The 13,699-nt window shown below is 41.0% G+C and overlaps 1 protein-coding gene across 2 annotated transcripts in view; it reads left to right on the top strand.

Moving 5' to 3' along the window:
* Positions 1–215: 215 nt before the first annotated feature.
* Positions 216–13,699, top strand: part of sbk1 (SH3 domain binding kinase 1) — a 16,074-nt gene continuing 2,590 nt past the window's right edge. Inside the window, exons 1-3 of one of the 2 annotated variants that reach the window (XM_008436351.2) lie at positions 216–419; positions 11,717–11,958; positions 13,067–13,269. In XM_008436351.2, the coding sequence (XP_008434573.1) occupies positions 11,838–11,958; positions 13,067–13,269 (324 nt within the window). In that variant the 5' untranslated portion in view covers positions 216–419; positions 11,717–11,837. Of the gene's footprint in view, positions 761–11,716; positions 11,959–13,066; positions 13,270–13,699 lie in introns of both variants that reach the window. The other variant, XM_008436350.2, reaches the window with a different exon arrangement.

Genomic DNA, 13,699 nt, shown 5'->3' with positions numbered 1-13,699 from the left:
ATAGATAGATATATAGAGAGAGAGGTGTGTGTGTGTGTGTGTGTGTGTGTGCTAAATATATATATTTGTAGGGTTTTATATTATGTGTTAATTGAAGAAGATGTATCTGCCTAATTAATGCAGTTCCCTGTGGGGGCCAGTAGGGTGAGCACCTTTTTTCCCGGGTCCATGTCCCCCTCTGACCCACCACTTGTGTTCGCCGCTGATTTTTATCGTCTTGTCGGATGGGTGTCCGTGTCCCGGCGCTAGGACCCAGCACACGTGAGCGCCTGTAGTGATCCAGAGGGTGGAGCCGGTGAACAATGCCTGGTAGGACCAGCAGATGCAGAACATCTGAACCCGCCTCCCCGCGTCCCGCTGGACGAACGGACGGACCGGGGCTGACCGACGGCCACAGGCGACCCGGGCTCAACCTGAAGGTTTGTTCAGAGATCCGAGCCGCGGCGGTGTGAATGAATGGGCTCCTCTCCGCGTCTCCTGCGTGTGGAAGTGGAAGTGGGTCATGCGGACCACCGGAGGAGCGGGAGATAAACACGCAGCCTCCCGCAGCTGCTTGGCCGGTTAGCGGCTCCCACATCCCGCTGCTCACGCTCCACACGCGGCTCTGATTCCTCCGAGCAAAGTGTCAAACTGACGGACAAAACTGGGACTTCAACTCCTCTGTTCGGGAGAAATATTTTTGCTATTCGAAAGCGAAGATTCGGTTAGTCGGTTCCGAGCAGATGCAGGACCATGGAGGAGAGAGGCAGGTCGCCAGCAGGTGAGCAACACCCGATGAGGAGCTTCCAACTGGGTCCAGAAAAAGTGGTTCTGGAAAATCCAGTCCACGAATTCATCGTTCAAACCAAATGACCTTTGACCCGCTCACGGTTGTGTTTTTATTCCGAATTTACTCTATTTTGTGCAGCAAATGGTCCAGGTTTTCTTCTTCCGGTTTATAAAAGATAAATGAATCCAACAGAAAATCAAGGCAAGACAAACCCGAGATATTAAACTCTAAGAAATTAAAGCTGAAATAATTATTCAGATGAATCATTATTAAAATAACCTTCAGCTAATTTACTATAATCGAATAATCGTTAACTTTAGCGTACAGACCCAGTAATTAAGCAAAGCCGTATAAAACTAGCTTTTAGGTAAAAAACCTTCTTTGTTTGATTAAGATCATTAAAGATGATTAAAGTAATCATCAATTAATGTTAACTACAACATACAGACTCAGGAAAGGGCAGCAATTCAGCCAAAACTGAACAAAAACTGCAAATATTTAGCATTCAACATGAAAAACCTTCTTTGTAATTATTAAAGTAACATTCTACTAATTTTAGTTGTCAAATAATCGTTAACTTTGGCACAGACACTCAAAAAGGGCAGCTGTTGAGCCAAAACTGTACAAAAATGTAAATATTTAGTACTTAATGTTAAAAAACATCTTTGTTTGTAACTAAGTTCAACTCAGAAATCATTAAGTTGCATATATTTACCTCCACCTGGTTCAAATGAAGAAAATCTGCTATTAGACACATTTTACTACCCAAATATTAATTAATTATTCAAATCATAATAACCAGATCAGTCCTGCAGCGTTGAACTTAACTGAATGGTTTATCTTTTCACTAACTTTTGAAATGCTTGTTTTCTCATTTTAAAAACGAATCGAATTATTTGTTTAATTACTTCTGATAATGTACACAATAAGCTGTAAGCGATTAAATAAAATTCAGCAAAATGAGACATTTTTTAAACCGATTAAGCAATTAATCAATTGTCAGAATGACTGATGAAGTGATGAATTACTAAAATAACCCCAAAACAGATCTGTTGCAATATTCAGAGACATAAAATGGTGAAAAATCTTAATTTTGACACATTTAGCGAGTTGAAAAGCAAAAATGTGACTTTGGTGGCATCGTTTTCCCTGAACAGCTGCTCGCTTGTTTTCCTCCCTGCTCTTTAATCCTCATGTCTATTGTTAGCTGATGCAGAAAATGGACCAGACAGGTGGAATCTCATTTTTAATGCATCTTAATGAGCATCCGACTTTAAAATTCCTGCAAAAAGCGAAACCTGGAGGCTGCTGATGGGTCACAAACACGGCAGAAACACCAGCGACTCGCGTTTATTTTGTTAAAGAGCCCAAAACGATTCTTATTCAAAGCAGCCTATGCAGGTTGCTGCATAAATAATTCACATTTCAGGAAGATTTCCCAGTAAGAATCGACAGCTGATGAGCGGCTGTGCTGGTGGAAACACGCTCCTCACATTGTCTCCTCCAAACGCAGCTGGGCTAAATGTTTCAGGCAGACTCTGCAAATAGCAGCAGAAATGAGTTTTCATGCTATTAAAGAGGAAATTGACCCACTCCAGCTGGATAAATGAACCGTTTCCCTCCAAACCAAACAAAGAAATGAACATGCATAATTAAAATGTTTATGATTATTACTTGAAAATAGAAGGGAAATGGTTGGATTTTTTTTATTTTGTTGTTTTAAATGCAGATTCACTTTGCAGAGGGAAATAAACAAACCCTGGAAACATGTAAATAGGTTATAATGAATGAAAACAAATGTTGCCCTTTTTCTTGATTTAAAAAATGCAATTTTCTACAAAGTTCCTTCATTTTAGCTGTTTTTAAAAGCAAATCTCAACCATTTTGTCAATTAATTAGACGTCTTCAGATCATGTGGCGTTACATGATCAGTAAATAAAAATAAAGACATTTTGATGTTATTTTGTCAAAATGTAATTATTTTGACATTTTGACAAAATGATGTCAAAATGTCTTTATTACAGGATTTGGAGCATTAATTTCTGCAATCGTTGATTACCGTTGGAAGAGTGACGAGTAACGTACCCAGCCAGTAACTGGGAACGTTAGCTCAGTGCTAACATAGTTAGCTAACTATGTTAGCTCAGTGCTAACATAGTTCACAGACTGCCACATAGGTCTGGCATTTTATTAGATTTATGATTAATTTAGAGGAACATACAGAAATAAAATGGTGAGATGGTTTGTTTTATACCCTGATGCGGGACTGAGTGACGCAAACATGGTTTATTGGAACCAATAAGAAAAATCAACTGCAGTACCACCGTTTAACCCACAGAGGGCAGCGCTGAAATGTAACTAATTTCCATGAAAGTATAAAAACTTACACAGAAACATAAAGATTTAATCCTCAAGACAAACTTGGATGTGTTTGACTGGCGGTTAGTTACTCAGTTTGAACTGATTGATGATCCTATTATGAACTAAATAGGACTTGGCCATGTTTTTGTCTTTTAGATGGTATTTTTAGTGAATTGGTGCTACGTTGACTGCTGTAAAAGTGGTGATAAGAACTATTTACTTCTCCTTTTTCAGGCAACCGTCTGTCTCAGGAATCACATTTCCACAGATGTGATTATTGCTCCTGATAAACAAACCAATAAAGATTTATATCAGGGCTCCCCAAACAGCATTAGCATTAGCTTAGCACAGGCAATAATATTACAGAATATTTAAAGAAACATCAACGTTAATAATGTTTTTTATTCAGTAATTGTTGCATCCGTTTAATTTATCGTCATGGCGATGATTTAAACGGCCCATGAGACGGTTTCAGCGTGGATCTGTAACTGGTTCCAGTTTCAAAGTGAGGGAGGGAGCAGCTTAGCGAATCAACATTAGCCACTTCCAGCAGAGCTAATCACCTTTAGCGACGCCCCCGTCTTACTGAGCTCATATTAGCATCAGATTTCCCCCGTGCGTTTAGCATCAAAGCTGGATTTCTTCCTCTCATCTTCCTCTGACGAAGACTCCCTGCTACAGGCGGAGGTTACCGGCCTGTGTGAATATAATGGTGTCGGTGGGAACAGTGTGTCCTGCAGCCAGCTCAGGATGATGACGGCGACGACACTTATTGTGATTGGCATCCATAATCGGAGGCCGTAGGGGGAAGTTTTTGCAGCTGGAGCTTTAATCTTTAAACTCTGATGGTGATAGAAAGTGCCAGAGGAAATGCAGTGGGATGCAAATCGACGGAAAGCACTTTCATCATGAGTCCTAATCAGATTGTGGAAGATGACCTCATTTCCAAAAAGCATGAAGTTAAGAAGTTGCTGTGGATAAAAGCTGTTTTGTTTCTCGTTGGGTTATTTCCCCCCAAAGTTTCTTCCTGTTGTTTGAGATTCTTTAAGTTTTCTATATTTGGTCAAAACTTAATGTATTTTAATATAAAATAGTGCTTTGCTGTAAGGTTAAATGAAAATATGTGGCATTTCTAAATGTTTTAGCAATAAAAATCTGAAAAGTGCAACTTTGACAGTGAAAATCCTGGGATTTACCAGTTTCAGAAGGTTTAGAAAATCATCTGTTATGGTCATTTTCTCTGGTGCAAAAGTAAATACTTTAGTTTAAATAAAGAAAGTCTTTAATTAAATTCAAGCATTAGTAAAATGTCCAATATCAACTGAATGGAAAAAAGTTAAACTGAATATCATCAGCGTAGCAACAGCAGGAAATATCCTTAAATAATAACCAAAAGTCCGAAGGATTTGTTTCTATTTTTTCTTCATTTATTTGGATAAAGTTTCCAACCATCCAGCTTTTAATTACATTCAAATTTTATTCATAAAATGTACAACTGAATGTCATCAGCATAGCAGGAAATATCCTTAAGAGAATATGGGAGCAAGAGGGAACAGATAAAGTAACCAGACAGGAGCCCTGTGGGACTCCAAACCAACAAATGCAAATATCAGGGCTGGGTAGCGCTAGCTAAAAGACTAGCTGCGCTAACCCTGAAACACTAATAATAAACTTGAGCTCTGCTAATGCTAAAGCTAAATACCAACACTAGCAGAAGCTAATGCTAAAGCGCTAACTTCCATTCTATTTACTCCACAACCTTCTTGTTTCAAAAGTTCAAACTACACATAAAATCCAAATGAAATATTTCAAAGTTTGTCTTTTTAATGTGATAAAATGCCAGTAAACTCTGGATTCAGTTTAAAATGTTTCCCATGATTGCAGGAACACAAACCTGGAGCTTTTACGTCTTAAATGTTCGTTTTGAAACGTCTCCGCTGCGAAGGTCACATTCATGCAAATTTTGCTGCTGGTTTTAATGATCCGCCGTTTCTGCAGGGACTGATTCGGCTTCCTGAGACGGGATCTCAGAAGGTTTTCTGCCATGTTGACCTTTCCGGTTTCTGTCGAATGCCATTTCCTAATTGCATTACAAACTGAGGGGACGGCAACCGGGCCAATTAAACACGGCTGTGGACACGAGCAAGGATAACTGTGGGCCACCAAACTCAAAGTTTAAGACGGGGGACAAGTCTGTGCATCATTTGTTTGCACACTTTATGTTGAACTGGATGACCTCTGTGTTGATGTTTCATTGGTTTTTGAAGGTTACATGTTTGGAAAATCCGGCATTCCTCTGGTTTCCATAGTTCGGAGTGATGTCAGGGCGGCCATCTTGTTTTACAGCTTATATTTATTCAGACAGACAGAATATTAGGACCAGGCTACAATTTTTATGAAGTCATCAAGAAAAATGTTGTAATATTAGGAGAATAAAGTAGAAATAATACGAGAACAAACTTTATTTTAGGAGAATGAAGAAGTAATTTTATGAGAACTTTTACACAAAAACTAACAGAAATTCAAGCTCATATTGTGAAGTTTTATAGTTTTTTTTTCTAGCAAATTTTAGATTTTTTAAACAAAAAGAAAATTCAGAGTTTTTTTCTGTTTCTTTTGGTTTAATTTTCATTTATTTTTTTATTTTCTAACCGGACTCTGAGTCGTTTCCGTTTTCTGTTCTGGTATCCCTCCGCCATCTTTGTTTCTGCATCAACTGGCTCCTCTAATGGATGACCAGCGGCGCCCTCTGCTGGATGCCGTCCAAACTGCATCACTGCAAGAAGGTCTAAATGGACGTTATTAGTTCATCTATTGGAATTAATTTTAATCTAATAAACCATGAATCGACAATTAATTGTAAGTCAACTGTTTGCATTTCTAATTATGAAAATATGTTCTTATCATTAAGGAACAACTCGTAAAAGAGACGATTGAAAATATTTTCAAAAATTGGTTTTTATTTCAGTCAATTCTTATTTATCTTTTTAGAAAATAAACCAAGAAAAAATAGATTAAAACTGGATGTTATGAAAAAATGTGTGATTTTATCTGTAAGCCGTTGCTGAACCAAACCCCGTCCAGCCCGAGTCGCCTCAGTTTGTCCTTCCAGTGTCACTGCGGACGTTTCCGCTTTGCCTCCAAAGTTTGGGGACGTTTCACCTTGGCCAGCGTCCTTCCTGGCTCATTGGTCCTCCCAGCAGGAGGCCAGGTGAATCTGGAGCGCGAACAGCAGGGGGTCCGTATGGGAGCCGGGCCGAGCTCAGAGCAGGTGATTTGTCAAAGCGAGAGTCTGTGGCCGATCGCTCAGCGAGCGGCGCAGCAGACGGAGGTTTTCTCGTTCAGTGGGGTTGACAAACGGCAGAAAAAAGACCTTTAGACATCATCCGTTTCTGTCAGGGTGTTTTAGTGCGTCGCACAAAAATAAATGGGCTCGCCGGAACCACCGTGTAGAACTGAAACAATCAGTTTCCCACTGAAAAACCCGGTTTCTGCACAGGATGTCAACTTCATGAGGAAGAGGAGTAAGAAAGCAAAAATAAATCTGATTTTTTTTTTCTCAGAAATCCAAATTTTCTGACTTTTTTCCTCAAAATTCTGATGTTTTTCACAGAATTCTCATTTTAATCTCAGAATTCTAATTATTCTGTGTTAAAATCCAACTAAATAACCAAATATTTCTTGGTGAACTTTAATTATATTGTAAATATCCATGTAACTGTTTCCCAAATTGAGTTTTAACACTAGATTTGCCTGATGGGCCAAAAACAATTGAAACAATTCCGATTCAGAGGGAAAATACTGAATTGTATTTATTTTTTCTCGTGGAAACAGTTTCAGCTCCAACGGGCTGGTTCTGTTGGAAGCCCGCTCATGTCTGAGTGACAGAACCCGACAGAAACAGATGAAGCCCAAAGGTTTGGTTTCCGTTTGCAGACAGTCGGTGGGAGAAACGGCTTCGGTCTCATTGGGTTTCTCTCTGTGACCTGGAGGCAAAGCATGTTGGGCGTTTTGACAGCTAATTGAGAAATCGGTTCTCATTAATAATGGCTGTTTGGCCCGGAGCAAAGCGGCTAATATATTAGCAGACAGGGTCTGCAGTCGATTTATTTTTTGTGTTTGTAGAAACGGGCAGGAGAGGGATGGATCAGTAGCTTCTGATTTCAGCCTCACATTACGATGCGTTAGCGTCAGCCATGTTCTGTCGCTTTAATCCGACTCCATTCTGGTTTTCCTGGTTTGATTGTGGAGGTTTAAATGCTAATCGGACCAAAACCATTGAATTCTGGTCCTCCAAACCTTGGCCTTGGTTTGGTTTGAAATCATATGTGAACACCAAGTGGACCGGAGACCGCTCCAAAAGCAGGAAGTGGACTACAGCGCAGGGCATTGTGGGTAAATACAACCAAAACAAATGTGCTAGCTTAGCGCTAGCAGGAGAAATGGATCGTGGTCTTTAGCTAAACACAAAAGAGGAATCCTACAAACTCTAAAATTTGTTGAAACTCCATTTTTGCTTACATTTCGTGAAGAAGGAAGTTTTTCAGTCTGTGTACTCCAGTTGGCGATTAATCGATTACTAATTTAGTTGACAATTACTTTAATGATCACAATTAATCCAATTAATCGTTTCAGCCGTAAATAGAAATAATGAAAATAACAGTTGTTGAACTTTCCATCTTTCTCTATGAGAACAGCAACTTCAACAGTCCTGGAAGAGATCAGTCAGGACTATCTCAATTATCGATTAATCACGATTAGTCTGATTAATCGTTTCAGCCCTAGATAAAGTAATGGAAATGACTGCTGTTGAGCTTTCCATCTTGTTCTATGAGAGCAGCAGTCCAGAGTTCAGTGGGCGGATTTAAAACGTTTGCAGATATTCGGGTCGGACTCGGACCTCCAGGTCTGGATCTTCTGTATGTGGAGCGTGTGATCGCTACCTTTTCTTTTGGATGAAGCAGCAGTTAGCCACAAATGCTGCAGTTGTGCTGCAGCCTGCAGCTGCTTCCTGTGAGAGGTGAAAGCACAAAGGGCCTTTGACGGCGCCTCCGATACTCCGGACCGACCCGCTCTCTGCCAAAAGCCTCCACACAATCATCCCTCAGATAACCCAGCTCCACTGGCACACCTCCGAGGCTCTGTGCTGCGTTTCTGAGACGACCAACCCTCCCATCACATTTCAGGAATCCTAATCCAGTTTTTCCCAGGGAACCGGAGGAGGCGGGATTGTTTTTGTCGGAGCGGGGTAATGTGATTAGGAGCTGGAGCTGAGCGGAGGGACAGTCGAGCAGGCCCACGCAGGGTGGGCGCTAACAGGAAACATGCTAGCATGTTAACATGCTTAATCGTTAGCATGCTAACATGCTAACTCTCCGACTGTCTGGTTTTAACGTTTAATCACCAACAAGCGCCATTGATTGTCTGGACTGCTGCCAAGACTCGAAGGATGAAAAACCACACCATCTTATATCATTACCTTCATGGATGGGATTTGCAGAGCATCCTTCTATGGCGCAGTAATAGTGCCAAAATTCATTACATGACTAAAGGGCGATTCCACGTAGGTCTGTCACAATAATAAACTTTGCTGGACAATAAATTGTCCCAGAAGTTACGATAAACTATAATATAGTTGTTTTGAGACTATTTTCAAGTAAAATAATGTTAATAATGCAAAAACACATCAATAAACTTTAAATTCTAGTGAACATTTAACACCAGACCTGGAAGACATTTTAAATAACCAAATTAAATAAACAAAACAACAAATAAAATTAATAATAAAGTCTCTGTAAACAAAATTATTAGGACTTTTCCACCTGATTGTCCTGTAGACTCTGTGACGAAAATCTCAACATCTGTAGCATCGCATTCATTTCCCTCTTTCGCCAGTGGCGGCGCTGCACCAAGAAACACTGAAAGAAACACTATGCATGACAGCAGCTAACCAAGCCTATGCTAACCCTAAGCTGTTCAATGCTAACACTAGCCCATCCAAGACTAAGACCAGCCTACATTTGATAATGGACGCTAGTTGCCAGCCTCTTCAAAGCTAACGCAAGCTAACATTCCTCTTAACGCCGAGTTACCGATGTCGGATGATCACGAATCATTAACCAGATCAGAAAGTAGCTTCAGAATGGATATAGCTTCCTGCAACAAGGAAGTAGTCGCCACTGGGTGCACAATAGTCTTAATTTTGGCACTAATACCACACCATAATCCTTCCTGTCTCCAGATTCCTCCTTTCATAACAAAACCACGGAGATTCGGTCCAACTCAACTTTATCTCCTCCTACCAGATCTTCTCCCTCCAAAAACCTGACCCAAACTTCCCGATCCATGTTCTCCCATCTACATTCGCCTCCAAAGCGCGTCGTTAATTCATGGTTTTCCACCAGAGGAGCCCAGTGAGTGGCAGACACATTTTCGGCGCTCTTCTTTGAACCTGGTTTAAAGCGGCGCCGCTGTGAAATTGGCTGCAGGGAAAGAAAAAGGAACAAAAGAGAAGCTTTTAGCTCTGAATGACGGATGAAAAAGGCCATGAGCAGAATGGCTTGTGCTGATTTGGAGCCTATTTGTATTGTGTGTGTGCATGCTGTGCATGATTGGATGATTAAATCTGATGGGGTGTGCAGGGAGGCTGAGTTGAGGAGACGGAGACAGTGGGTAAGATCATTAGTGGGATGTGTGTCGTTTGTTTTAGCTTCGCTGCTGTTCAAACAGTAACTGAGACAGAAACAATCTCATTCCATCTGAAGCTTCCTGATTTAGTTCTGCTAGAACTGCAACTGATGATTATTTCAGATTAATATGCCAATTATTCTAATGATTAATCGATTAATCTAATTTAAAAATGGCACCTTATACATATTTTTCATTAAACCACTTCAGCCTTTTTCATAGAATATTAGAAATACATTGAAAGGTGTAAATAGACAAATCAATTCCTTGTTAAAAAGAAAATTAACCTTTAATTTCCTAAAATGCAACAACAACATTGCTTTAGTAGATCTGAGCCGGGTGAAGCCAAAACTAACACTGTTCTTGGAAAAAGGTATTTACAGAAAAGTGTTTTTATCTTAAATGCAAAATGTTTATATGTTTTGTACAGTTTTGGCATATTTACTGTTCTGCATTTTTTTCAGAAAATGGCCTTTTTGAGGAATATATGTATTAATCGCTACTCCAGTTAGCGATTAATTGATACTAAATGTGACAATTATTTCAACAACTGATTAATCATAAATAAACCGATTAGTAGTTTCTAAACAGAAATGTAAAAATTATTGTTGTTGTGAACTTTTCAACTTTTTTCAATTAGAACAGCAACATAAACAGTCCTGGGTTCAGCAAATCAAGGTTATTTCTGTAATCGATTAATCACAATTATATCGATGAATCGTTTCAGTCCAAGATAAAAATAATGAAAATGACTGTTGTTGATCCATCTTGTTCCATGAGAACAGCAACATGAACGATCCTGGAAGAATTAAGCCAGTGAAGATTATTTCAGTAATCGATTAATCACGATTAACCCAATTAATTGTTTCAGCTTTAACTAAAAATAATTGCTGTTAAATTTTCAACCTTTTTTCTATGAGAACAGAAACATAAGCCATATTGGTAGAGTTCAGCTAGTCAAGATTATTTCTGTAATAATAATCACAATTGAATCGATTAATCGCGATTAATTGGACTAATCATCCATCCATCCATTTTCTTACACCCTTGTCCTTCAGTGGGGTCGGGAGGTGCTGCTGCCTCTCCAGCTGGCGTACCGGGCGAGAGGCGGGGTCACCCTGGACAGGTCGCCAGTCTGTCGCAGGGCAACACAGAGACACACAGGACACACAACAATGCACACACACACTCACACCTAGGGACAATCTGGAGAGACCAATTAACCTGACAGTCATGTTTTTGGACTGTGGGAGGAAACCGGAGTACCTGGAGAAAACCCACCATGCACAGGGAGAACATGGAGACTCCATGCAGAAAGACCGGGAATCGAACCCAGAACCTTCTTGCTGCAAGGCAACAGCTCTACCAACTGCACCACTGTGCAGCCCCAGGACTAATCATTTCAGTCCTAAATAAAAATAATGAAAATAAATGCAGTTTAACTTCCCTTTTTTTCTATGATAACAGCAACATAAACCGTCCTGAGAGTTCAGTTCAAGGGATCAATTAATCACGATTAATCTGATTAATCGTTTGAGCACCATTTTTTTCTGACCTGTAACCTCCACCTTCGGTATCTGCTGTTTCTACAGGCCTCACTGTAAATGCAGATGTAGCTGTTGCTCCTGTAAGCATGCATGAAGCTGTCAGCTCCGGATTTATTGCCATTTGCTCGTCTTTCTGCGTATTGATTTTTCCGTAGCTGCTTTGCCAGTAAGTGCTGTCTGAGGCCTGCAGTATCTGAAAGCTTAGCCGAGTCGTCTGGGCGCAGCAGGAAGTCTGATGCATTTACTGAAAGTTCTGCTCATGGCGGTGCTCGCCCCGAATCGATAGCATGCAAACCAAGAGCCGCCATGTTGGAGACACGTCGATTCTAACCGTGTTTTCCTTTCCCGCCAGCGTGCCGCAGAGCGTCAAGGCGAGCCTGTCTCTCTCCCCCTCCGGGCCGGGGCGAGCGGGCAGCGGCGGGGGGTCGCCCACGTCCAAACCGAGCTACTGCGGAGCGGTGCCGGTGGAGGACATGCAGGCGCTGGCCATCACCTCGCTGTCCGCCGCGGACGTAGCCAAGCAGTACGAACACATCCGGGAGCTGGGGAAGGGGACGTACGGCAAGGTGGACCTGGTGGCCCACCGCACGCAGGGTGAGTCCCTACGACCTGCCTCTACGGGAGACCATCAGTGCCACAGATAAAACTAAATAATAATAATCTGACTATAATCTCAGAAGATTGTGTTTCTTCGTGACAGTCAAGTGGTTAATTTAGTGGCATGAACACAGAAAGCGAATAATCATGAAATACATCGACATGTTGGTCAAATGTATGACGCCGTGTTGGGGCCGTTGTGGATAGAAAATAAGGAGCACATTTTGGCCAAAACAATTCAGAATTTTTTTACATTGATCTCAGGAAAGTTCTAGAAAAAAAAATTTATTTCTGAGTTCTGAAAGTTGGAAATTTTCGACTTGAACATTTAAAATTTCTGAGATTAATTTAAATATTTCAAAGTTTTTTGGCAGAATTTTTTTTCCTCCATTTTTTTCTATCTACATTGGCCCTAACACGCCGTCGTACAAATGTGACGACAGTTGGGTAAAATTGAGATAAATAAAAATCGACAGGCCTGAAGTACGTCTGCTGCAGTTATGAACACAAATAATGGAGGAGTCCAATAATACCTGAACATTGATTCTTTCATTCATGTTTTAGAAATCATTTAATCTCCATGGCAACCATTCAGCTGTGCAAAACGCCTGGGTGAATATAGCTCCGCCTTCGAGGCGCAGCTCCTCCCCCACTCAGCTCCTTCAGACTAGCCGGCAGCAATTAGCAAACAGCTGCTGAGCTCATTTTAGGAGCTGCTGCTCAGAGCAGCGCTGGTAAAAACAGTAAACGGTTAACAAAGGACCCATGTTGGGATGACTTCCTGGAGGCGGAGCTTCAGAAAGAGCAGAAGTTTTTAAAGCAACAGAGGCCCAATTTCAAGACGATGAATCAGGAAGTCAAATTTCTTTGAAGTAATGTTTGATATATACAGATTTTGTATAACTGAAGGTAACACAGTTACTTCATGCCATAAAATCACGCTATGCTGGAAAACACATAATGGTGGCCGTTTTGAGGACTGAAGTTTCAAGATGCATAAAACAAAGTCGTGTTAGGAGCTGCTGACCCACAACATTTCTCACTTAACGTTTCCTCTGCAGGGATCCAACAGGCCGATCTGAAACGATTTCTCCTGGTTTTTCAGGCACCAAAATGGCGCTGAAGTTTGTGACGAAGAACAAGACGAAGCTGAAGAGTTTCCTGCGGGAGTTCAGCCTGACGGGTTCTCTGAGCTGCAGCCCGTTCATCATCAAGGTCCTCGACGTTCTGTTCGAGACGGAGGACAGCTACGTGTTCGGGCAGGAGTACGCCCCCGCCGGCGACCTGTTCGACATCATACCGCCGCAGGTAGCGCCAGCACAACGCCCTCCATCACCGGCCTCACCTGGCTCAGGGTGTCCAAAGTGAGGCCCGGGGGCCATTCCTGGCCATTGTACTGATTTTGCGCGGCCCCCGAAGTACAATTAAAAAGAATGATATAAGTTTGATCCAGATGCAGATGGAGTTTTAATTTGTAAAATTATTACCAAAATAATTTTCTGAGAAATCTTTTGTCTTTTTATGATAGAGCTTTAACAAAAGAGACTTTTACTGAAAAGCCCCATTTTCTGCACCCAAATCATCTTTTATTTTTTATTAAGCTTGGCTAAATACAGCAAGCGTTTTGAAAGATGTGACTCAGATCCTGTTCTCATTACTGAAAACAATTTTATTCAATCGAGCCCAAAAGAACTAGAAACCTTTCCACTAACTCAGCAAACCTTCAGCTTCCACTGCG

The sequence above is a fragment of the Poecilia reticulata genome, linkage group LG19, assembly GCF_000633615.1.
Source record: "Poecilia reticulata strain Guanapo linkage group LG19, Guppy_female_1.0+MT, whole genome shotgun sequence".
Classification (NCBI taxonomy): domain Eukaryota; kingdom Metazoa; phylum Chordata; class Actinopteri; order Cyprinodontiformes; family Poeciliidae; genus Poecilia; species Poecilia reticulata.
The sequence above is the reverse complement of the archived record's forward strand: the minus strand, read 5'-3'. Positions and strand labels throughout refer to the sequence as shown.